The sequence below is a fragment of the Ornithodoros turicata genome, chromosome 1 (genome assembly GCF_037126465.1).
Source record: "Ornithodoros turicata isolate Travis chromosome 1, ASM3712646v1, whole genome shotgun sequence".
NCBI lineage: Eukaryota > Metazoa > Arthropoda > Arachnida > Ixodida > Argasidae > Ornithodoros > Ornithodoros turicata.
The window spans coordinates 26,802,837-26,828,710 of NC_088201.1; the positions used below are offsets into that span (position 1 = coordinate 26,802,837).

Genomic DNA, 25,874 nt, shown 5'->3' on the forward strand with positions numbered 1-25,874 from the left:
TAAATACGACATCCTCACTCTGTGACCGGTTTTCTAGGGAACCGTTTTTTCCCCATAGAAACACCATGTAACTCACCCTCGTTATTATGACAACTCGTTAATCCGACTGTGACCGAAATTTTGAGGACGGACCAAGGAGAACACGTGTATTCTGCCCTCGTTATGACCGCCGACTGTTGACCTCGTCGACCATGAACAAAGTTTCGAGAACGAACGGTGGAAAAACGGTGGTGTTGTGACCACCGACTGTTGACCCTGTTTTGTGATCCACCAAGAATATCAGTGGCCCCGTGTGACGCATGTGTGGACAATGTCGTACAAAGCACACCCCGGTCTTCAGAATTCGTCAGTGAGTCATAGTTTTGCACCGAAAGCAGCGCTTAAAAGGCTGAAGGCAATGCGTGCCAGAGGCAATTTTCCGTGTAGTGACAGTGCTGCTCAAGCCTACGTTGATATAGACAGCAGCGAAGACGTTGCCGAGGGCCTTTCCGGCGACGACATTTTGGAGCTTGTTGCTCCGCCACCAGCAGACGACGCCGGAGACGCGACTGTAGACACAAGCAGTGAAGAGGAATTATGTGCACCTGCTCTCGTCAACGTAAGGGATGCCACCCAAGCGCTCAAGATGGCTTTGCAATTCTTCAAGCAGCAGAAGGACATTCAAAATGTGCATGCTATTTGTAACGCAATAGAGAGTGGAGAGCTTGCAAATTGAAAGTGCTACGAAACAGACAGTTCTGACGGATTTCTTTCGCAAATAAATTGTAAATCAGCAACTGAATCGTCTTCATTTAGTTTGTTTCTCGTTAATATGACCATTTCGCTTTATGACCAAAATCGGCGGGAACGGACTTGGTAATATTAACGAGTTTAGATTGTATATGGAAACATCCAAGAAGGGCTGTATTGGGATGCCAGCATTTGTTTGGAATGACACAGGGTCCTTCTAAATAAGGCACGTCAAGCACGATTTGAACAATTTGCTATCTAGAGAGAGGTCTTTGGACATAAGAGAGACATGCTTTTCATAGAAGGGGGAGACAGTTTCTAGAAATTCATCAGAATTATTTAGTAAAAGGGACTTAAGAACAGGAATACATTTAAGAGCACTGTTAATGTAGGAAGAGATTATTTTCTACCAAGTATTGTTTTCATTTATAATTATCCTTAGTGGATGCATGGGCTTATGGCCCTTAATATTAATATTTGGGGGTTTACATCAGGAGACAACCTGTCTCAGTCGTGTCTCTCAGTTAGTCTCTCTGTCTTAGACGAGTCCTCAGTGTTCTCCACTGTAGGAAAACAAACAGTGAATTTATATACGCCCTTGCCCTGGATGCATCCCCTGTCATGTTCTTCACTATTTAAAACCTGACTCCTCCCACATCCTTTTGGAAGCCGCAGAAATAAACCACACCGCATTATCCAGCCACCTTATCTCCCTCTTTGCATGGCCCTCAATTCCCCCTTAAGCACCTGCAACCCTAGCTCCTTTGTTTTAGTACTTTCTCTCCCCAACTTTGTGGGCCGTTTGTATTTACTAGACATGGCCCAGCAGACTTGGGGAAGAGAGAGAGAGCAAAGTTCATCGCTGGTTTGCATCTTGTCCCATCGTACGTGTGTCATTTCTGTTGCTCCTCATACTCATCACCTGTTACACCTGTTTGCTTGCCTCCCACTTCTACGTTCAACCAAAACCAATTTGAAGGGTTAGATAGTACCTGGTAGAGTCCGGATTTATCCGAAAAAGCCAAATACTACGTGCCCATAAATCTTATGAAGGCAACGGGCCACGCAATAAAAATACGTATATTAAAAAAGTAGTGCTTTGTTAGTAGTGCTAATCAAAACTATATTGACAGCGTGCACACACAGTGGGAACACAGTTGTTAAGTTATGAACTACAGTATACGTAAAACCATCGAACATTCAAAATATCTCGAAAATCGTTCACAAATCAATGCTGCGAATTAATGGAAGGGGTGGTAAGCATTATAGTGAACAGAGAGCTTTAATACATGAACTGTCTTGCCCTGGATAAATGTTAACTCTTGACTTGCCTTCTATTTTTCTACCCTTGTCTTCCTCTCTCTAATGGATCATGTATCTTTAACATAATGCATTGTAGCCTGGATGTGGTTCTATGCAGATCTATCAGTGACACTTTACAACAGTATACAGAGTGCTTCACGTAAGACTGACCAGAATTTTTATAAAAACCCTATGAGAGCAGCATAGATGCTGTTTTTGCAGTTGAGTTCTACGGCCAGGTGGCCATCCTCTCGAAGAAAGTGTGCAACTACGAGATGACTAATTAACTAAAATTCGTTAATTAACTTTTTAATTAGGGGATTTTGGACAAAAGCGAGATGGCAGATGGAGGGACTATCCTGGTTGCAAGCCATTTCACACTTAACAAATCCTGAAACCCGCACGTGCGTTAAAATATCCATCCCCGAATTTTGATATGCAAATGAGCCGGAGCCGAAACCGAAACCGGCGACCGGGAACACGGGGAGTACAGCGCTCATTTCACGTCAGAAGGCCACGTCATTTGGAGCAGTGAAGATAATTGGAGTAGGTGCCGCTCGGCCTGCCAGATAAACCATTTTCCGGTCCAGATAAACCTCCGTCGGCGTGGGTGATTCGCTTCTCAGGCGCACTTTTTCGGTTTCGGCTCATTTGCATACAAGAATTCGGGGATGGATATTTTAGCGCACGTGGATTTCAGGATTTTTTAAACGTGGAATGGTGTTCAACGAGGATAGTCTCTCAATCTGCTATCTCGCTTTTGCCCGAAATTCCTTAATTAAAAATTTAATTAATGAATTTCAGGTAATTAGTCATCTGGTAGTCATATACTCTCCTCGAGAGGATGTCCGCCTGGCCGTAGAACTCAACTGCAAAAACAGCATCTATGCTGCTCTCGTACGTTTTTTATAAAAGTTTTGGTCAGTCTTACGTGAAGGACCCCGTATTTAGTACAGTTGCTATCACTGTCATCGTTGTCTCTGTACACGTCCGAGTTTGCCGTGACTAGCACCGACAAATCAAAGCCATCACAGACTACGGTATTGGTAAAGGTTGCTTGTGCTTCGGCAGATGTGTTATTTATTCTTAGCCGATCACCTTTGCTTTGCTCTTCTCAGTGCGCCCACTTGGAAGTACAGAAGGACAGTTCTTTACCTGTTCTAGCCCCAAAAATCTGAGTCTCCCTTCCTGATGCAATAGCCAGTTTGCCCTTGGTCATCGCAGGCATGTGGTACTTTGATGGAAAGTGACTGTTCTGAGGTTGCAACACTTACAAGTGCAACACAAGCCTCAAGGTGCCTCAAGGTTTCTTTCATGTGGTGCTTTGTTGACCTCTGACAGCCAAAGCCACGAGAATCGAGGTAAAAAATATTTGGCGTTCCAGATTTGTTCCCCCAAAATGTATTCACTGTTTGCAAATTGAGGGTTCATAAAACGAGGGTGAAATACAAAGGAGATGTGTTGTCCCACGAAGTGCTGCTCATAAAACAATGTAACTTGAAAATCGAGATATTCATAAGTCAAGGGTTGACTGTACATGATACTGATGAATGTCACATTGTTCTCAGTCACTCAGAGGTGTGTAAAACTTTTATGAGAAAAGGCATTGAGGGGTGTGTCACATCACACAAAATTCACAAGGGTAGTTAAGGTATATTTCTTTAGGAAACATTGCACCATTTTCTTAAATATTCATAACCAAGAGTTACAATATAACAAACAACAAAACACTAACTAAAATCAAATTTTCAGATATAAATGCAAAATGATGAAGTGTGCAAAAGTTACCGCACAATCCAGTCACACAACCCTACTGAGCTACGATCTGGAATGCCCCTCCGCACACACTACCTACAGGGAGCACAGGGAAGGGCCAAAATTATACCATTTGACAAAATGTTGTTCAATAAGTTAACAATATCAGCAAAAGAGACCACACACATATTCCTTTTTTTTTGGTCAAACTGCAGGTGCACAAGGTTATCTTGCACTTCCACATCTACCATGCATGGTCCATGTCATAAAAGCAAAAAAAAAATATTTTCTTTATCTCCGAGCTGGGATAATTAGCACCCAAAATGGTATAACTATGGCCTCGCAGAGCCTCATTCCAGGTAGAAATTAAATGGGATGTACATGTAGGTGCAAAGACCATACTTGTTACAAAGAGCTATGTATATCACCCAACATCACAGTTAAAACTTTGAAAAAAAGTTTGAATGTTTTCCATCATAGATGCCTGTAGGTCTCAACTGAAATATCAGGATTCCGCAATAATAGCAGTGACGATGTTATGTTCCATCACAATCTGAAGTTATCAAATTGTCCAAAGGCACCTGGCAGTAACAACAAATAATATAGGCTTAGGGTTTCTTAACTTGCTACACATTCCCAAAGTCAACAGAATGAATGGCAATATCTTTCCTTATTAGGAAGAAGGAAAGGCTGTCCTCCATCCCCCGGTCATTTGCAAGTTGTGAGTAGATGCCACATTCATCTGTGAGTGATGGATCATCACCTGCAAAGGTGTACACATCAAACTGTGATTATGGGGCACTCTACATTTGAACAACTTTTAGCACACGCAAAAGTGGGGCGAGTCGGATACAATTCATGATAAGGAAGCGCGAAAAGGGATGAGGAAAACCTAACACAAGGAAGACAGGACAGCGCGCTACTACCTAGTGCCTGGCGTGCTACATGGTTAGTTTATTGCCTGTTTAACTGCATCAGAATGTGCAACTTTGAAAGGCCGAGAGAAATTAGCAATTCAGTTGCAAGATGACTGCAGAACCATGAAAAACTAGGTAATTCCTAACAAAGAGGTTAACTGGGCTAGTTGATTTGACATGCTTGAGAGAGTAATGCAACAGCATAATGCCGCATTTTAGCGCTTGTCTCATGTTGTTCCCTATTATGCTGTTACACTACTCTGCCAAATCAGACATCTTTTTTTAATTCTCATCACTACCATCCTTTTTGTAACTCACAATCGTCGTTTGTGTTGATCAATGATCTGCCAAATTATTTAAGCAGAAGACAGACTTCAAACGCAGATTTCACATTGATATCGCTGTAACACTGAAGTGGTAATCCTGCCACAAATTGTGTTACGAAGTTGTGTTACCACGTGGGAGAACCTGAAGCGTGTTAGTGAAGCCTATCAGTGAAGCGGTAAGGAAAGTGGACTGTTCCAGATATAATAATTTCAAACACAGCATCACAATGTGCGATAATTTCTTTCCGTGAATTTGTGCAGTGCATTGATAAACATCCACCTTATAGCAACCTTCTATGTTCGACTGAGTTTCAAACGAATCAAGCAGAATTTGAAAAAATGGCTAAGAAGCAAGCGAGCTGGTGAAGATGATGCATAATGTAAAACCCCCCCCGAGACGTGTTCTTCGTGTTTGCGTCGTCCCTTCGTGTTCCCTCGTCTCAGGGGTTTTTACATTATGCAAGCAGAATTTGTTTGGAGAATTTTGTCAGCAATTAGAAAATGGGCATATTATATATGAATACTACAAAGTTGTTGCTGTTGTGCATGTCTTCTACTCTGTCACATATGCCAGTGATATTCTCACAAACTATAGTAAGATAGACGCTGCCAACTGATCTGTCGTCAGATTTATTTATACACGTATTGAATTGAATCAGTAATTAATAATACATGTAATCAACTGAATCAATAATTAATAATACATGTAATGAATTGAATCAATAATTAATAATATAATTGTGTACACATAGCATTACATCTGAACTGAACCAATCGCCAAAAAGAAGAGCTTGCAGTGACATATGATTATGAGATGTTCCTAGTCTATTAAGCTGTGTTCTGGAAATATCCTGGTACAGGACAAAGGGTGTTATTTTGAACAAGTTTTGGGAATATATGTATAAAAATATTTTGCCAGCTGTAAAAATGATAGGTAAATGAGAAATAGTCAAAATCCATCACCAAAACATGCCAGTTATTGCCGAAATGACATATGATGTCCAAAAAAACCAAACCTTAAACATTGAAGATGGAACCTTCTAGTAATGCAAGAAAATCCAGTGTGTGTTGGTTGAATGTAACCACGATGAACTAGGTTTGTACAAGACACTTACAAAAACCATTTTAGTTAAGTTATTGAGTACCAGGCAAAAAAGTAACTGAGTAGTGTACTAAATATCCGATCTTGAAAGTATTTAAGATAGAGTAATCTTACTTTCAAAATACTCTGACGTCACAGTTGGAATTAGCTATCAAAGAAACACGAAGAAAGTGAAATTGAAAACGGCATTACCAAAAAGCTTCATTAGCTCGCAGGTTTTCAAAATTACCTATCAGATAGCCTGCCCAGTTTGTTTGTTTTTTCAAACACATTACCCCCAATGCTGAACAGGTGATCTACAGATACGAACGAATGCTCTACAGAAATCACAGAGTTCGCTACTGTCGTTTTTATTTCTATGGTTGCTCTAACCTCATAAAGAGTTAATATTCAACGTGCCCTGTCTCACTACGGATTTTGGCAGGGTCTTCTACGCTGCCTGATACGGGGTTGCAATGGTTTACCCACATGCCCTCAGGACAACATATTGCCTCGTGCATTTTCCCAGACCCCAGGTGCTGCACGCTGCCCTTTCCCCAAGAGGGACGCGGATGTTTCAAATATCTAGATGCTAAAGCATATGTACAGCACAAAGTACAGCACAAATACTGACCTTTGAAAGTATTTTCAAGGTACCAAGTTATTCGCAAATAAGATACCTAACCTAAATACTGTACTCAAGTTACAGTACAAGTCTGTGATGAACAAGCTCCAGGATAGCCGTTGTCTTTCATGTATGTCATGCAGGCTTGTAAATGATAGTAAAAAAGAAAAAAAAAGTTATTCGAGTTACTGAATAACTGAGGCAAGAAAGTAACTGAGAAGGGTATTAAATACTCAACCTTGAAAAGTATTTGAATAGAATATTAAATACTCAAAAAATAACTCGTTTCTTTAAAGATACTATGAAATTACAATTTGTGAAATTCACTGTCAATCAAATACAAAGAAGGTGAAGAGAGAAACAGATACTCATTTAGACACTCTTGTTTTTCAGTAAGAGCTTCTTAGTGCGTGCTTAGTCATCACAACAGGGCAAATAATTATGGACCCAAGTACTAATTGCACCAGAAAATCTGCCATAGGAGGTCAAAATTATCCCATGGTACGAGCCAACAACAAATGTAATTTGAATTAAACTGCTTACTCACTGACTCCTGAAGAAAGAAAAGAAAGCAGCTAGCTATGGCACAACTTGGACTGTGCTCTTCTTGACGCACATAAGCCACAGTCCATAGGAATGAAAGCATGTGGCCACAGCAAGCAGGACTGGAAAGAAAGACAAAAATGCTATGCACCAAAACTAATGCCACAGGATACCAAGTTGCATGTTGGAAGAGCACCATGCACAATATCTGCTACCACAATATAAATGTGGTAACCTACACATGTGGTAAACATGTAGTAAAGAACGATGATATAGAATAATATTCTATCAATTGTAACAGGAGTATCGTAGAGCACTGCCGTGCAGCTTTTAAAGGGACTAATATAGGACTGAAAGGAGCAAGAGAATGTATTGGGTGAAATACAGAGTTGTCTTTCAGCAGCAAAATGCACAGAAGATAACTAAGGATGTATGCAACTGGGCGCTATGAGGCTTAAGTGTTCGTCCTTGTATATTTCATTGCCTCAGCAGCAACTACGTAAAATGAAGACTCAGACTCTCAGACTCTCTGACAGACTCACACACTCTCACACACTGTGACATCAGGCATCATCGCTCATACTGCACGTGGCTTTACTCACTCATATATATCCACCAGTAGCCCGAATTGTGTCTCAACATGACGGTGGACGACTGGAAGAGAAAAACAATCGATAATTAATTTCTCACCCCAAAAATAGGTTAACACAACGTTGTAAATCTGTGTGTATAAGAACCTGCAATATATCTGGTACCCAAGCGCATCTTCAAACTCTGATAAAATTGCATTACCGTAACACAGATTTCAGTTAGTAACCCTACAGGTTGCAAATTTCATGTGGGTAGGGACCATCTAGTTAATAGTACGGATACCTCATTGCTAATGGTGAACGAGAGTGGTGAAGAGAGAGTAACCTGATCTAGCAGTCTTATGTGCAGCTATTATCCAATGTAATCTATCTCATACAACTGCAGGACTGCTGCAAGAGCTTCCACCCCGTAATCTCACAATTTGTGCCTCTATTACCTCAATAAATGTAGGAGGAGCAAAACTTCTTGTTCCTACTATACTACATGAAATGTCTATGGAAAAACTGTGCATACAGTGCTCCGTCAGTGAGATGAGAGAATGCTGCGTTGACTGCCTCCCCCCCCCCCTTTGCAAAACAAAGATATTCAATGTTTGTCATCAACTTGGTTCATTAAGGTACAGATGGGTACCCTATAGTGCAATAGGGTAAACCCTCAGTAAACTATCAATTCATGGAAGAAAAAGCACAAGCTCTGGTCTCACAAATGATCACGGTGAATGTCCACATTGATTATAACTGTGTCACAAAATCGTTTCAGTCGGCCCAGGATGCATACTGACCCCCCTGTCACCCACTCCTTTCTGCTGTCCTCTCTCCATCTGTCCACATCTGTACACCACTCATAGCCACAGCTGCTTTGTGGCGCTAACACAGAGTAAAAATTTTTGAAAAAATTGTTTCAGTGTCAGACACTACAGACAGTCCAATTTTGCGCCAAGTTTGCTCGCAATGAACCTTAAACATTCTTTTGGGGATTCATTTTTAAGACACACATTTCTTTCTTGAAAAAGCAAACTCAAAGCACCTTTCCTGTTTCTTTTTATTACGAAGTAAAATGTTGCTGTAATATGAAGGGGTCGTTTCGTACCACTGGTACCAGCAGCGCAACTATCTGATTCGTTGACATGTTTCTTTTACAAAGGATGTACCACACTGATTTACACTTTTACTGTAGGTCACCTGCTACCCACATTTTGGGATTTGATTTGGTAATGATAATTCATGGCTTAACATCTCGAGACAACGATGATCATGAGCGATGCCACAGTGGCTGGTCAGTGGATTAATTTTGTCCACCAGAGGATTCTTTAACGTGCAATGAAATCTCAGAATACTGCACACCATGTTTAACATCCCTCGCGGGAAGACGGCATGCCTAAGCAACTTGCACCCGGATTTCATTTGGCATTTAATTTTGCATTAATTTTTTTCGTAGAAATAAAATAACGGACAACACAGCATGATGCTGTCCTCTTTTGGTTTTGTTTGCTCTTTTATTGAATTAGGAACATTTATTAAACTCCCACCAAACATTTTTCCATCCTATGTATCCAATGTATTACCAATCCCATTCAGTAAATGCTCTACACATGTAGTGCAGTTGTAGTCAGCCCTCAAGAGCAATCCCGACCTCGTAAAAATAGTAGGCAAACAAAATGCAGTGAAAAAAACTGTAACTGTAAAAAACCAATGTAGCCTAGTATAGCCCTTGAAATGGTGGAAATCCAGGCAAGTTGGACTCAGGACATAGTAAAAATAGTAACAGCATGGAGGGAGCACACAGAAATAAAACAAGACAGGACAGGACAAGTGTTTTTTTTTTCCCATAGCCTCATTAAGCGACCCTATGCTAAGTCAACCACACGTTAACACACATCAAAGCTTGCTTGCTTCTGGTGCGTGTATGCTTAAGGTGAACCATATGTGCCAAAAGGAGACTCAATTGAAAGGGCAACGAACATCGCCTGCAACTAAATTTCAGTCACATGTTGCTCTTTTGTAGTAAATTATGCTCACGGCACGGCTCGGCACCAATCAGTCAGTCAGTTCTCTTCAATGATAAAAAGTAGCTTTGTATAGACATTTTTGCCTCTCAAAGTAATCTTACTGCAGAATGTGGTATCAGCCCACCTTCCCCACTTACACCTTGTTGAAAAATTCCTATGCTGCCATGATGTTTGTTATAAAGTATGTATATATTTCAAGAAAATGTGTGGTTATCTCAAATAGAGCATTCAGTAAAAAAAAATTGTCAAATATCATGCCAAATGTCAAATACTGTAGAGACTGACAGAGCTCATGTGGATTTTCTGTCAACAAACTAAGAGGACAAAAACATTTGTGAGAATAGTATGCATGCCTAAGTGATGAGAAGAACAGGAGAGACAATGACACTGGTTATATGTCATTCTGTCTCCTGTCCTTCTCGTCGCTTCAGCATGGATCCGTATAAACTAGGGCTCGGGATCTAACACGTTTTTCCGACTTTCGTTTAAAACGTTTCTGTTTAAACGTTTTATACGCCGTTTAGATTCACGTATAGTCTGGAAAACGTTTCCTTACGAAACGTTTAAACATTTTGTTCAATGCGAAACGTTTAAACGTTTTGTGAATGCAAAACGTTTAAACGTGTCGTTAATGTGAAACATTTAAGCATTTTGTTAAAATGAAGCGGCTGAACGTTATGTCAAGGTGAAGCGTTCAAACGTCTTGTTAATACAAAACGCAACGCCTTTCGAAAGAGGTAGCTATTTAAGCAAATTCTTATCTTTATTAATGGGAAACATGGACGCGCCAGGGACTACGGGGACAGAGACAGACGTTGTTCCCGTTATGCCCGGCGCGCCCATGGTTCCCATCAGTAATTACCAACTACGCCAGTTTCTCACTGTCTTATAAGTAGCTTATTACTTCAGTTCATATTTGGCTTGGCTTTTAAGCCGCCCTATCAGTGTTCATTTTCGTCGTACATTTCATTATGAACCGACGTGTTTCACTACAGTTTTAAACATGTCGAGCTCATAATGTTGGTGATGACGTTTGAATCTTTTGGGTACTAATATTACTAAACTATACTAAAAATTCCATATTTACCTTCTTTACGCGAGTACTATTTTGGTGAAAAGACCAACGCGGAAGATTGTCACCTTGAGCGACTACTTTATCCTGAAGCATGTAACCTGCTCTTTCCTACTGGTTCCCACTATTGCACTCTAAAGCCAGAACCTTTGCCAATTACGCGTGAAGAACCAATCACTGTCCCGAATGATATCATTCTTGCGCCAGAGCGGGAAGAAAGGGATGAGCACGACTTTTGTGGCATGATGCGTTGACGCGAATTTCCACAAAGAGCCGTACACCTCCTGTTATGAACAAATTGGGATGGAGAAAAGGATAACACCCAGAATTGTAATTGTGCCGGACGATATCGATGAGATAAAGCTCTGTTTTTGGAGTGTCAGCGATCCCAATGCCATGAGTGCACGCGGAGCAGAGTTCGGTGTACACTGCAAACGGGGTCGTGGCAACGCTCTATTAACCACCAAGAAACGGAATAAAATGCGCCCTGCGCTCTGACTGTTCTTTATTAAACATAAGACGGTCACAAATGAGCGGGACCAAGTAACATGCCACTTTAATGATACCCTGCACTGTCTTTCAAGGAAAGTAAGCTGCAGTGTTTAGAGGAGGAAAGAAAACGATTAAACGTCTCCTAAGAAAACGTTTATATATATGGATACGTGCCGCTGTACGTTTATGCGAACGAAAACGTTTAAACGTATCCTGGGAAAACGTTTCAAAACATATATGTGCTGTTGAACGTATATCTAACAGAACACGTTTAAACGTGTTTTAAGAAAATGTTTATCTGTGAAACGTGTTACAAAACGCGTTTCTTAAGAAAACGTTTTGACGTTTAAATGTTTAACATAGAGCTCTAGTATGAACCTGCCCAGTTATCGCTTTATCTAGTATGCTCTTACTGTTGCTGTTTTCAAATACAGTCAAACTCCTTTACAACGAAACTCAGAGGACAGCAAAAAAAATTTGCAGTAAAGGTATTTTCGTTAAAAAGGATGTCCATTATTGGACCTATAGGGCTCCAGCGGGACCGCAAAAAAATTTGCTGTAGTGGTATTTTCGTTTAAATGGTGTTCGCTATAAAGGAGTTTGAATGTATATAACTTCATTTACTTCGTTTGATAAGGGCTGCACCCCCCACAGACATTTGTGCCACAAGTGAACCCTTAGTGCAACCACAATCAATGTGTATCCTGAAAGACAATCAGTGGCCTATGTAATTGAAAATAATTATTCGTCACCAAAAACTTTCACCCTGATACTCATTTGATACTCTGCTTCAACAAAAAAAAAAGAAAGTGCAACCAATTTTTTTTAAAAGTTAATCAAGAAACACTATTGGTAAGGTATGGAAAGATTAGCAGCTTTGAGACACTAACCATCAGCACTAGGGTCAGAACGACCATCACAGTTCCCAGCACAATGAAGACCATTGCACGTCGGTTGGTATTGTTTGTCCTGGACCTGAGATAAGGAGAGGTAGATACACAAAGTGGTAAAGAAAACTGTCACAGCAATAAAAGAAAACATGATGAGGTTGGCCACAATGTACTTCACCTGTTTCAACTGATCCCCATTCAAATTGATCTATTTCTCACAGGAAAACATATCATTGATAGCCGCTAGTGATGGAGAGTGATTCTGAAGCGATAATGCTTACCAGAAAATTACTACAGATATCGTGGTGCAAGAGTGAACTGTTTTTTCCAGAAAAACATCAGCAAAAAGAAAACATTGCTTCACCATGGTTACAGGGATTCAATTCTTATGCATTCTTGGTCACAGGAATTCAAACTTATCTCCTGGGTTTACAAAATATGTCCGCAGTACTCAGTGATTTTTGACACTTTTGAAAATAAACAAATGTTGGAAATCGGAAACCAGACTTTTTCAGGAAAGAACAAAGCCAAATGACAATTTTTAAAACAATAATCATAATTACAATCCTCAGAATATATTCAGCATATCACCAAGTGAACAGCAGAATACCATTTGGATGAGTAAGGTCCATTTCGAAATTCTGCTTCCTCATCTTTTTCATTTCATTGTTGCCAAAAACGACGAAAATGCAGAGCACTACTACAGGGTGGAATCCTTCAGATTCCCAGTCAGAGCTGGCTCAAACCAAATAGACAGATGCAAGTGCTGTTTTTTAAATAAATCTCAGAGGACCTTCCCAAAAGTCTGCTTTCATTTAACATACTAGTATCACAGATGGGGTAGTTTATGCACAGACAACAAACAAATTCAGTCTCCCTATGTGGTCAGTTCAGTCAGTACGAAATGGTGATTTTCATTTATCAATACCTATAAAACTGATATTTTAATTGTATAATTAGTGGAATTAACAAATTAGATTTTCAATTAAAAGACGTGTTACTATCCTTAAGGCCCTCAGTTTTCTGCTGCGGCAAATTCAAAATTCCGCGGCACCGACTTGTAGATTCCGCGATTTTGCGCGGCGAGCAGTCAACGGCTGCTTGAAATGGGAAACACTTTATTTTCTTGGATAATGTGGGAACAAAAAATATTTTATAAAATTACAGATTCAAAGCACTGTTGTGGCTCAGCATTACATACATGCTATCTTGTGTTCTCCTCTGATGCGGTCTGTCGCCTGCAATCATTTTATACCTGATGAAAGATCTTTCAGCATCTACAGAGTTTATAGGAACTTTATAGGACGGAGTTTAGAATACATGTCCTGGAGAAGCTACATCTTTAGGACACCTTTTTTTTTTCTTGGGCTGTAGGCATTATATAATAGTTAACTTTTTGAAGGCAGCCTCCCAGACATCAAATCAAAATCCTCCACTGCCACCGCTAAACTGCACACCGGAGGGACGCCACACCTTCCTCAGGCGAAGTATGCACAATAAACTTGGGCTAACGTTATCTTAAGTTAAACTACAATCTGTCTGTGTTTGTCCTGCAGCATGGACAATTTTGTAAAGCAGGCTTCAATTTTGTAGAGCAGGCTTCATCTCATGCAGGGAAGCGTCAGGTGAACCCTACTTTCGGAAGGTGGTGTTCGCCTTCGGCTAATAGTCGAATATCCGGAAACCCGAATATTGGATATTTGATTCGCGAATCGAATGCTTCAAGTGATTGATATTTGATTCGAATTCGAGGACTCAAACATCCGCACACCCCTAAAAATAAGGGATTCCGTGAAATACTGGGCCAAACGAAGGATTGCACGATTAATTCAGAATTCTGCGAAATTTCGCGGACTCGTGGAAAACCGAGGACCCTAACTATCCTCTACATACTGAATATTTAAAAGATGTTATAAGCACTTTTTGTGGATGTGCTAGTTTCACTGACTATCAAAATCAGCATATAAATTAGGCAAATACTGAAACTTGAAATGCACCACTTATAGTACTGAGTATGGGAAAGAAAGGCATTTTGAAAGATGAAACTTATTCTTTCATACTTGGATTTTGTGGCATTTCCACCATTATGATTTTGAAGTTCGGCCTTGTAAATTTGTCGACTAATGGGGTTAAATATCCAGGCTTACATTCACACACTGACCTCCCCACAGTAGATGTAATCTCTGAAGACAGCACTTTTTCATATGTTTAGCCACACCAATTCAGTAGCTCAGGCATTACAGAACTCCATAATCATGCGTGACATGACTATTTTATTAGAATGTCTGACATCCAGAACCATCTTTTGCCAAAAATAATGCTTTCAAAATGCCTATGCCTTTATGCTGAAAGGCATAGTGATCACCAGGTGCTGCAGGAGAGCAGCTCCATTAACCCATGATTCCCATGCTGCTATGTGCTACGTCCCCACTTGTGAAAGAGCTGCCATGATGGGACTGCTAGAGACGATGCAGAGGTCACTCAACAGCAACTTGAACATGTCCCTCATCTGAACATGGTTTTACAGCCCATTTCCTGCATTATGTGCTTTACATATGGCAATATCAATCACTATCAACAACTATCATCTCGGTGCTCTGTATGGCCCTACAAAATGTCTGAGCCACAAAATGTACCATGTGGGTTAATAATATATTGCTTCTGTGGGAGACTAATTAGATCCAATCAATAGCATTTTATCAACCAAAACACCATATCAAGTGGGAAAGTATCCTTTTTGCCATATTGTACTGAGGCATGAACAAGCATTAGCACAAGTATACAATACCTTCGTCCACAGTGCCTGCAGCGAAAATGTTGCCCAGGAGCAACATCCAGCTGCAAATAGTAAAATGAAAGAAATTTCACAGTTAGTTTACGATGCAATATAGGAATGTTTAGCTGTGTATGTACGTACTGCCAATGCTTTGCCATCATATTCAGCAGAAGTGTCGGAGACGGGATAGACAGGTGTTTAACAATGGAGCGCTTCGATATGTTTTCCTTTAACGTAATTTGGTCAGACTCCCGGAATTTGTAAGTAGCACAGCTAAGGACTCTTATGAGAGGATGGGAGATCCTTTCATAAAAGTCCACACAAGTTCTTTTTGTTTCGTTTTTTCGTCGGCTTCTTCTTTAAAGTTGTCTTTGCAATTTTCTGCTACAAAGGATGCTTGAAGTAATTACCTCAGACAGCACAGCCGGCGGTAGGATTCGAACCCACCACCTCCCAGTCTACAGCATGACCTTGGTTACCACCAGCGAGCGGACGACGTCGAAACGTCCAGACAAATTTTGTTACTTTATTTGTTATGTAAGCCAGTGCTATCCTTCTATTAATAGCATCATTGGAAAAATTAGACTGAAAATGTAACTAAGCAGACACTTTTATCAGATTTCTTCTACAAATGAAATATGAAATGTTCAACAAGGTCTCCTTTTTTGCAGTAAATAATAGCACAGCCTTGTGTTACGCACAAGGTTTTCTTTGGTAAACGTCATATACTGTCCGTTAACATGACAGCTCGCTTTAGGACCAATATCTGCGGAAACGATCGGGGTCATATTAACGATGTTCGACTGTATTTAAAATAATTTTACATAAATCATGTGGATGACACAAAAACCAGACTATCCTTCAAATTGATGCACTGTCTGTTTCATACTGTGGCAGCCTAGTTTTCAGCACTCCAAACCTCTTCACTAGCAACAGAAGTTTTTTGAATTTCACCTAATAAGAACCTTGTATATGTAGTCAGGTAAATTGTCACCTGAAATGCGTTACAGAAAGACGGTACACGTCAGGCATTAGCACTTGCCATCAGAAATACGGTATGAATTAAAATGAAAAGCATACTGTCACTCAGGGATAATCACTGAGAGACAGTGGGTGCAGTGGCTATTCGTAAAGCAAGCAAGAAAGAAAACAAAATGTCCAGCTGGTAGCATTTGCACAGTTGAACTACAAGCAATAAGAAAGGCGAGTGAGTGCTACAAAAGAAGATGTAGTAAAGGTCAGACAGTGTGATCATGCATGAAAAAGTCCTAGGATTTTCCAGAGCTTAAAGATCTAAGTTCAAGTACTTACCACACTTTCAACGTTGCAATAGCCACACACGAACCTGTACATGGCTTCTGTAGACCTGCTGGGCACAGAGGTCCTACTCGAAGATGGTGCCACAATGCTGACATCCGGTTGCTGTGTATTTCTACTGTGATTTGCCACGTTGATGTCAACCACTTCTTTGCTGTTTCAATACAATAAGTTGATATAGTTTGCATTTTGGCTGTCAAGTTTGGGTATTACAGGCTCAGTGTTAGCATATTTTTCTTAAACCGACACTGAGGATGGAGGCAAAAATCAAGCTACATTTAACACATTGTGCTACGTCTCATCTTCCAGCTTACGAAGAGCTGATAGAAGGAGTTTGTTCCTATGGGTACCTGAAAACTCAAGCACCACAACAGAACACTTGACACTCACTGGTCTTGAATGTCACTAAGGCTGTTGAAGTTATGTATGTTCCCATTCTCCCTTGTTCATTACTGCTTGAACTATTCATTCATTATTCATTATGCTATGCACTTTTGCTTCGCCCCCATTCACAGCACCCTCCTCAAGCATCATACCATATTACTGACAATTACATAGATTCTTACATGTCCATCATGTTAGCAACCTTATAAGCTACTGCAGAAGAAAGGTTTGTGGCATTTGGGACATGCCAAAATATTAATACGCTACAACCCATCTAAAGATCTACGTCTGGAATGAGACACTTCACCATACAGTGTTGGAGCTGTACTGTTCGGATGGAGAAGACAAGTCGCTTGGGTTCTGTTCCATAACAGAATAGTACTAATGCGGCTGAGAACGCTGAGAATTACTCCCAGTTAAAGTGAGAAGCTCTGGAACTGGGGTTTGGTGGCAGAGCATTTTCGTGGCTAACTACTTGGTATGGAATTTACACTAGTCATCAATCAGCCACCGTTAGCAGGTCTGCTTCGTTCCGATTGGCCAAAACCTGCCGTGGCAGTAGTACACTGGTGATCGCTTTTAGGAGGATAGTGCTACAAGGCAGAATACAAAGCAGGCAAGACACTACTCAATGCGGATGCACTGAGTTGGCTTCCACTGCAGACGAAGGAAATCAGTGGACCACATAGCTAATTGCCAGCATGTGTCCCCGCACTACAGGACTTGGACCGCCAGGACCAAGTTACATACAACATAGGAGCAGCCTATTTTGTATCTTTTGCATATATCTATATATTGCACTTGGACTGCCAGGTCCAAGTCCAAGAAGGCAGCACATACCAGTCTACATTCCTTCTATGGCAGGAGGTTGGAGCTTCTGGATGCACATGAGGTGATATACAAGACATTGAGTGATTGTTCCACAGGAGGCACAAAAGTTATTGTTCATGCTTCGTGCCTTGTGAAACACACCACGGAACACCAGCAATGAAAACACTGGCAAGAACGTGGTTTTGGTGGCCTTTGTTGGATAGGGACATTGAGCGATATCACAAAGATTTGCAAATCCTTTATACAAGCTGCACCAATGCCAAGGTCAAGAGAGTCAGTAAAATGGCCAGCAATTGAGGAGAACAAGACTACGATTCATCTAGGCTACGCTGGTCCAGTACAAGGATAGATGATCCGGTTATAACATGCAAAAATGAAGAATATGTGTTGATAGAGTGCTGATGGGTCAAGCATGGGTCACAACTAGTGTTGGGAATCCCAAGACGGGATTCCAGGATTGAGATAAGAACGGAGACAGCACCCATACGCAGCCTTCGAGTAGTAACTCAGATTATTCCTGCATGCGTTTTCTGTCTCTCTCCTCGGTGCCCTGTCTCTACATGTTAATCAAAACATTCCTGATGACTTGATGTGTCCCACTCTTTTTTAATATCAGATGCTTTTTATGAAAAAACTGACCTTTTTGTTATGTTCACCTCAAATAACGGGAGTTATTTTATTCACAGCCCCTGCACATAGTGCTTATGATTTATTTTAGACTGGCACCAAAGCTGAAACCAAGCTTTGACTTCCAAAACTGAATGACTGAAGTATCAAAAGCTGGTAAGCAACAAGAAGAGAATGTTTCTGACTACGTAATGTTGAAAAAAAAAAAGGCTTTCAATACCCCAGATGGTTTGTTTGCCAAGCAAGTGGTTCACATTGCTTTTTTGACAAGATGTTTGTGAAGACCTCTCGTAGCAAAAACAATATGCTGGTTGAAGAAACAGCTGGTTGAATCGGGTTGAACTGCCTATAATCTGCGGAGGTTGCTACACACTTTGTTTGTCTGCTCATTGTAGAAACTAAACAGAAACCTCCAATCATCAGCAATAGTTTGTTTTTCTTCTTTGTGCTGTTTATGTGCATGCCCCCTATAAAGCAGTTTGACAACGATGATACTCCTCTAAACAGCAAAGCAATGCACGGAGCTATGGCATGTGTGCCACAGGCGTCAACAATTGAAGCCCGTGCACAGACACTACAGCATAAAGAATGGTCATTCAAAGCAAGTGCTCCAAATTAAAAAACTCGTTACTGTTCCACAGTTCTGCATCGTGACAGCACGAACAGTAGGTTTGCAGGATTCTCAAGTTCCGAAATCCAGGGATTTGTTCGAAAAAATCTCAGGATTTCGGGACCTGGAAAACAGCCAAGATCCTGGGATTTAGAAGCATCCCAGATCCCAACACCACTCACAACATGGGCAGTTTCTGCAATGGCTCTGGTGCATAGTATGTACTAACTGTAGTAGTTTTTGGTACCACTACTATCACAAAGGCTTTCTTTTTTTCTTTTTTGCAAAGTGTATTTTCAAATTTTGCAAGGGAGGGGACTCCTAGCGATAGATTTAAGATGTTGTAGTTACACAAAAAACAGCGCAGAGACAGGACATGAGTAGACAAACGAAGCACTGACTAACAACTTGCTTTCATTCATTCCGAATAAACCACATTTGTTAGTCAGCGCTTCGTTTGTCTACTCACGTCCTGTCTCTGCGCTGTTTTTTGTGTCAGTATGTACCAACTCGCCCACACCGTTGCTTTGATGTTGTAGTTGTTTGTCCCAGCAAGCACCACTCACGAAGTAATTACCAGGTATGACCTACCTGCAAAAACTATCTATGCTGCTCTCATAACCTTTTTGTAAAATCTAGTGCAGCCAAAAAAACACCCTTTATATACGACAACATGCACGCTTACCATCGTGGACATGACACCCTTGTGGCTGTTTTTGGATACTTCAAAAGCTTATTGCAGTTATTATAACTGCAGCGACTATATGACTTTCCCCGTGGAGGATTGCCAATGGGCTGCAAAATGTAAAACCATATGAGTATTATGATCAAATAACATCTCTACGTGTAAAACAATATAGTGTACAGAAACTTTTCCACCACCTAGTAAGTGACTTATACAGGAAATGCAAAACGGGAGCTAATGGTTACCACCGAGCGTTAGGTTATAGGTAGAGGTGTGTGTGGGTGCAGTTATATCCGCACAACATCCTGGTTTGCGGATAGAAATATAACGTGTTTTTCTGTTGTTTTTTTAAACCGCAAATAAGCATTAGTGCCTCTGCCGACGTCCCCTATAGGGAGCCATAATTGGACGCATGCAGTGAATACAAAATGGTGTTAAAGTGTCCCTTGCATTGCTGTTCCCGTAACTACTATTACCGGACAACTGTACATGGCATAATGTTCCCGAGAAAGTTTGTATGCTGCAAAGTAAAAAGCATCTAACATTTTCGTCATGCACATCTTTATAACAGGTGCAGTGAGCGCCTGTATGTGTGGATTTAGTCAATGTCCGCACAGATGCGGACACCTATTTCAGCTGTTGCAGTTACAGATCTTACAAGCGCATAGAGCCGTAGCGAGGCAAGTTTGCGCCCAGGGCATGGTAAATCTAGAGCGCCCCTAACCCCCCTCTCCCACTGCCGCCAGAAGCCCTGTAAACAAAGAAACGAAAACGCTTATTTGCACTGCCGAGATCGTAAATTCAAATTTTCTTCGTTCCCGCTTCATCCTGTCCAGCCAACCTGCCACGGCCTGCTGTTCGGCACCCTCTCTGGCGAGAGTGCCTGGGGCGGCTGCCCCTCTCCTCCTCTTCCCCCCCCCCCCCCCCCCCCCCCCCCCCCCCCCCCCCCCCCCCCCCCCGTCACTACGGCTCTGCATGCGCGTGCATGTTCACCTCTAGTTATAGTTAGGGTTCTGGGTTCTTGGGGGTTTATTTTCTGGCATATTCAGAGGGTGCTTTTCGGAGTTTACTTTTTTCCGAAAGTTTTCATTTTTTTTCTTTTTGCAGCTCAGTTTATATCTGAGAATTCACAGAATATAATAGTTAAAAAGAAAAATATATTAGTTAATTCAGATAAAAAAACGATGGTCATGACAAACATACTTGCAACAAGAATGCGAAGCTGCCTTGCAGAAATGCTTATAGTGTTAGCACAACTTGCAGACAACGGCATCTGTACGACAGTCACCTGGTGTCATGAACATCTCAAAATACGAATATTCCTTGACACAGTCGCAAGACAACTTTCGCATGTGTGCCATGTTACAGTCTACATTGCAACAATCAGCTACACCGTTCACAAAGACAATTTGTGCATCATCTGTGCTCACTTGTCCACTCTGAAGAGGAGGGGAAGCATGGTTCACAGAAAAAGGGAAAGGAGTACCCTAGACGCTGGACGTTTTCCAAGCACACCTGGGCAATGGCGAAATAACCTTAAAGTGCCCTCATGTCGAGCAGAGTCATTAAATAATGTACCCTGTTCAATGAGTCGAACGTCAATGTACGTCTAGGCAAGGATGGAGTTCACCCGCACTACACGGATGCTTCGCGCATTGCTAAGTGAAACACTGGTGCACAGTGGTCAAGAGAGCCTGTCGCAGGGACTGTTAACTTGAGATACGAGGCAACCTCGATATGAAAGGAAACTATACCCTTCAACTAGTCATGGCTTTTCTTGCTGAGTTCTCGGTTGCTGGAACGCCCAAAAATCGGAATTTTCGGGAAAAATGAATAGCATCATATTTTACAGGCGTATGTTTCTCGAATTTTTGTGGATAAATCCAAATAAACCTGGAACCACTGCTATGTATAGGGTAAGCAATCACATCTTAACCAAAAACAATAACTCTTCAAATACACAATTTTTACATACCGTTTCTTCGTTACATTTTGCACAGGTCACTTCATACTCATTGTGCACATTGGTAATATCTATTTGGTATCCACAGACTGCACAAATGACGATTTGTCGTTGGCTTGTAGCCTGATTGTAATTGGGTGGCGGTGAACGATCCCTGTCAACAGGAGGTGCTGCAAGAGATAACAAAAATGTTTGCTACAGAAGCCAGTGTAGAATGTTTGTACAATACAGAACTAGCATGTGTTTTAAGGTTCTATCATGCCCCATGAGGTCAGTTCCTCTGCCTTGGATTCTGTATCATAACTTTCAAGTCTCATCTGTTGAACTTTGAGACCTACATTTCCAGATCCACTATATATCTGAATTTACCCTTGCACACTCCAATGGACTACTTCTTCAGGTTCAAAATCACTGAGGAAGGAAGAGATGCGACACCAGGAATGGGTAAAATTGCACTTTCTGTTGATCTCCCAGTCAAAAGTACCTCATAGCTAGCGCATTTGTTGTGTATGCAATGTTGCTATCTATTAATCTGTTGCTTTTGAATGCTATCCAAGTACACCAACACGAGGTTTAAAACGTATTATCATGTGGCTCAACACTTCTCCATACACAGGTTTTGAGCAGTGGGGTAAACACACACACCAAGCAACAGCTCAGCCATACTAATATGACAAATGTTCTGTGGACTTATGACCAGTCTTGGGTAGTAAGTAAGTTACAAGTAACTTGTAACGGTAACTAGTTACTTTTTTCTGTAACTAGTTCCAATAAATATACTCCGAGACAACATAAGAGCTGCAGGCACAGACATGTACCTCTGCCAGTGGAGAATATAGTCCACACATTGAGAGTGGGGCATAGATAAAGTGGCGGGAGAGCCGATTCACATATTTCGTCATCGCAAATATTTTACGAGTTTGCTTCAAAAGCATGCAAATGAGCTCTCAGTGCACTCCGACAGGCATTTTTGCGACGTGGTCAATATACATGCAACAGTATGAAGCATGCAGACGGACTCAGAGCCGTCATGCGCCTACTTAAGCCAATGACGAGTTGACTTGTCCTGAAGTACAGTTACTTTTCTGCAAAAGTAACTAACAGTTTCCACTTTTGGTTAAGTTAGGTAACTCTAAAATATAACTTAAATTACTCAGGTAGTACCATATTTTCCCCATGTCAGTCTCTTAATGTCACGTCACTGTTCCTTGGAACGTCAAAGCGAAAAAGTATGGACATGAGCTGAACTCGATATTCCATGCTGAGAGACCTGGTCTGAGCTGAAAGCAACCTTTCTTTATTGGCACTTGCTGCGTGAGACTACTGACTACCAATCCTACTTTTCCAACCCAGGAATTCCACTAATTTTGCCATACACAGAGGGATGGTGTGGCTCAAAGACCAACTTCCACTGTGCTCTTTTTAGGGGGAATTCTCTGCTTTGGGATGGTTTCACTGGCAGAAATAAATATTTCCAGTGAAGTTTTCACCTTCCCATTCTCCGTGAAAATGTGTTCCCCCATCTACTCAGTATAGGTAACTTGTCAAATGTTGACTTTGAAAGGCTTGTTGACAAAAACAACGGTTGCATCGTGCGCAGCGAAGATTGTAGCCCAATACCAAACAGAGGAAAAGGGAAAGTTGTGAGAACAGAAAGACACACAAGTGTGTTGGCGATTGGCCAGCACACTGCTCCATTTATCATTTTTTTCTTAAAAAGTAACTGTGAAGTAACTTTGTTACCTTAACATGGTGTAGCTGCAACTAATTACATTTTAAAATCAGCAACTGTAACTCAGTTACTCTTTTTTACAAGCTAACTGTAACTTAGTTACTTTTTTAAAGTTTCTGTCCCATCACTGCTTATGGCCAGTGAGTTTATGGTGATATGTGCCTTTGACGTTGTGTCATGCAGCTTAGTTGGTGCGTAATGTATAACAAGTGTGACACCTGCCTTATTCATGTTTGCAGGGTACCTAGGAGCCATGGATGGGCAGTACTTGAAGTACATTTCTGTGTACTTGTACTTTACTTTAAGTACATTTTAAATCGTGTACTTTGTACCGTACTTCAAGTACTTTTTCCGAGTACTTTCCTATCAAGAACTCAAGTACCCAAACTTTGACTCCACACAAAAAATCACAAAAAAGTATCAAAAATGCACCCTACTAAAAGCGCTAAAATGACAACAAGAAGACGAAAACACACAGATAGGGCTATCTCTGAGTTTTCGTCTTCTTGCCGTCATTTTAGCGCTTTTAGTGGGATGCAGTACCAAGAGTCCCAGTCTGACATTTTACCAAAACGGGACATTTGTGCTTTTAAAGAGCATATTTGTTGAAGAAAATCTATTGTTGAGAGACTGGAAATATCGAAAAAAGTAATGACGCTTTTATGATTATGTAAAACGAATGGAATGCAAAGAAACGCACACATTATGACACTGCAACCGGCAGCACAATGACTTGGTCCATTGTCATTTCAGTTCTCCCAATGCAGGGTTCTATGCTTTTTTATATTTTTCCTTCATTGGCAATTAATATTCACTTTATATCACATTATATCTGTGATTGCATTACATGATGAACACTCTGAAAGACACACATGCTTTCATTTTTACATTTTACGTTTTTTTAATTGGTCACATGGATTACATTGCTGCAGATCACGGTCATATAAAAATGAAGGCTTACATTGTGCTTCATCCTTTTTTTTTACTTTCTTCATATTCTTTTTCAAAACATGTTGTATTTCAAAAAGCAGCAAGGAATGCCCAGAAATATATAATCTCTGTTGGCTTGTACCTTTTTTCCTTTGAAATTTCCTAGCCTCTTATAGAAGAAGATTAGTACTGGAACACCACACTAGGCGGGTGATCTTGGATCAGTCCTGGTATAATGCTATTTTGCATAATCACAGCACAGCTGACTGGTTACCTTTCTACATGTAGCTGCAAATTATGACATCTGATTAAGCTCATATTCACGGGTTAGCACTTAACCTAGGACTTTATGGCTTCAAAGCATTTGTGAAGAATACTCGCTAAAGCTTTGCCAAAAAAGCAAGACACAGATACTAAACAGTGAAATGTAAAGTCATATACAGATTAAATTGACAATGTACTTGATGAGTACTTGATGAGTACTTGATGAGTACTTTGCCTAGTACTTTGTACTTTACTTGAAGTACATTTGGAATTGGGTACTTTGCACTGTACTTGAAGTACTAATGGTGCCAGGTACTTTACTTTAAGTATAATTTTAAGGTACTTTGCCCATCACTGCTAGGAGCTAATGAATAAGGGGCACGCTCTTTGTGCTGGACGGGTGAGAATCTGTGAACCATGCGGCGATATGTCAGCGATGTTTCAATGCGATTAATTACCAACAACGTCATGTACGATCGAATGCGCAGAAAAGTGCAGGGACAGCCCACAACAGAATGTTTCACATCACTAAAACAACATAAAACCTTCCAAATATCTTGATTCGTTAGTTTACCAAGGTGAGCAGAAACAATTGCAAAATGGCTTATCCAAAGGATAATACCTGATGGGTACACACTAGAGTAACTGTGCGAAGGTTCGCAAAGAAGTGGTGTTCGTTCTTCGCGAGGCATCTGAACAAGACAAGAACGTGCTGTTTTAGGACTTCCTCAACTTTACGATTCAAGCCTTTAGGAATGGCTGTTGTGCTAGCGCGAAATCGCGAAATAGCGCGAAATCGGACCGATCGGACCCCTTCCCCTTCCTCCTGAGAACCATGAGAACGAGATTATGAGCTCGACCGGAAGTGTTTCGTGTTTCTGGCGAACATGAAAGAACTGATGTTTTTGAACTTTCATATTTCATTATTTCTGGCTCTTTCGTCTTTCACGTAGCTCAAGGCCTCGCTCGTTGTTTCGCTTTGCCTTTGAGCCTCGTTCGGGTTCAGGTACGCCTAGACCCTTTAAAAACAGGGCGGGCTCCACAAGTGGTGCCTCAGGCGAGAGAAACAATAATAGAGAAAAATATATACAATAGGTTCTGCGGGGAACCGATGTGAAATTATGAAATGTTACCTAGGTGGCATAGTTCTTTGTTGTGAAAGATGAAAGATGAAAGTCACTGAAAAGGTTAGCCAGCTGTAGCTTCTTTGTTGTCTCTGGTCGGCTTGCATTGGCTGGGTGGCGCGATTCAGTGGGGACTGGCTTTCCGGAGAACATTCCGTGCTGGAGGAGTGCGAGGAGAACTGGCGAGAAAGAAGCAAAGCACAGGCGCATGCGCCGTTGTCATGACGATCCCAGGACGCTTTATGTAGGGATAGCGAGGAGAGGGAAGAAAAAAAAGAAACGCTGTTGCGCATGCGCCGT

At 41.1% G+C, this 25,874-nt stretch overlaps 1 protein-coding gene across 3 annotated transcripts; it reads right to left on the bottom strand.

The window, feature by feature from the left end:
• Positions 1-3,603: 3,603 nt before the first annotated feature.
• LOC135377734 (type 2 phosphatidylinositol 4,5-bisphosphate 4-phosphatase-like) lies at positions 3,604-25,255 on the bottom strand. 3 transcript variants are annotated; one of them, XM_064610374.1, is made up of 9 exons: positions 25,088-25,255; positions 21,537-21,694; positions 19,562-19,671; positions 16,419-16,578; positions 15,120-15,169; positions 12,332-12,416; positions 7,881-7,932; positions 7,283-7,400; positions 3,604-4,549 (listed from the first exon to the last, which is right to left on the bottom strand). In XM_064610374.1, the coding sequence occupies exons 1-8, from the start codon at positions 25,140-25,142 to the stop codon at positions 7,315-7,317; spliced, it is 756 nt and encodes a 251-aa protein (XP_064466444.1). In that variant the 5' UTR covers positions 25,143-25,255; the 3' UTR covers positions 3,604-4,549; positions 7,283-7,314. The 3 variants fall into 3 exon arrangements, with proteins under 3 accessions (XP_064466444.1, XP_064466442.1, XP_064466443.1); XM_064610372.1 differs by having other exon boundaries at positions 25,073-25,255; XM_064610373.1 differs by having other exon boundaries at positions 7,279-7,400; positions 25,073-25,255.
• Between the last annotated feature and the right edge of the window lie 619 nt (positions 25,256-25,874).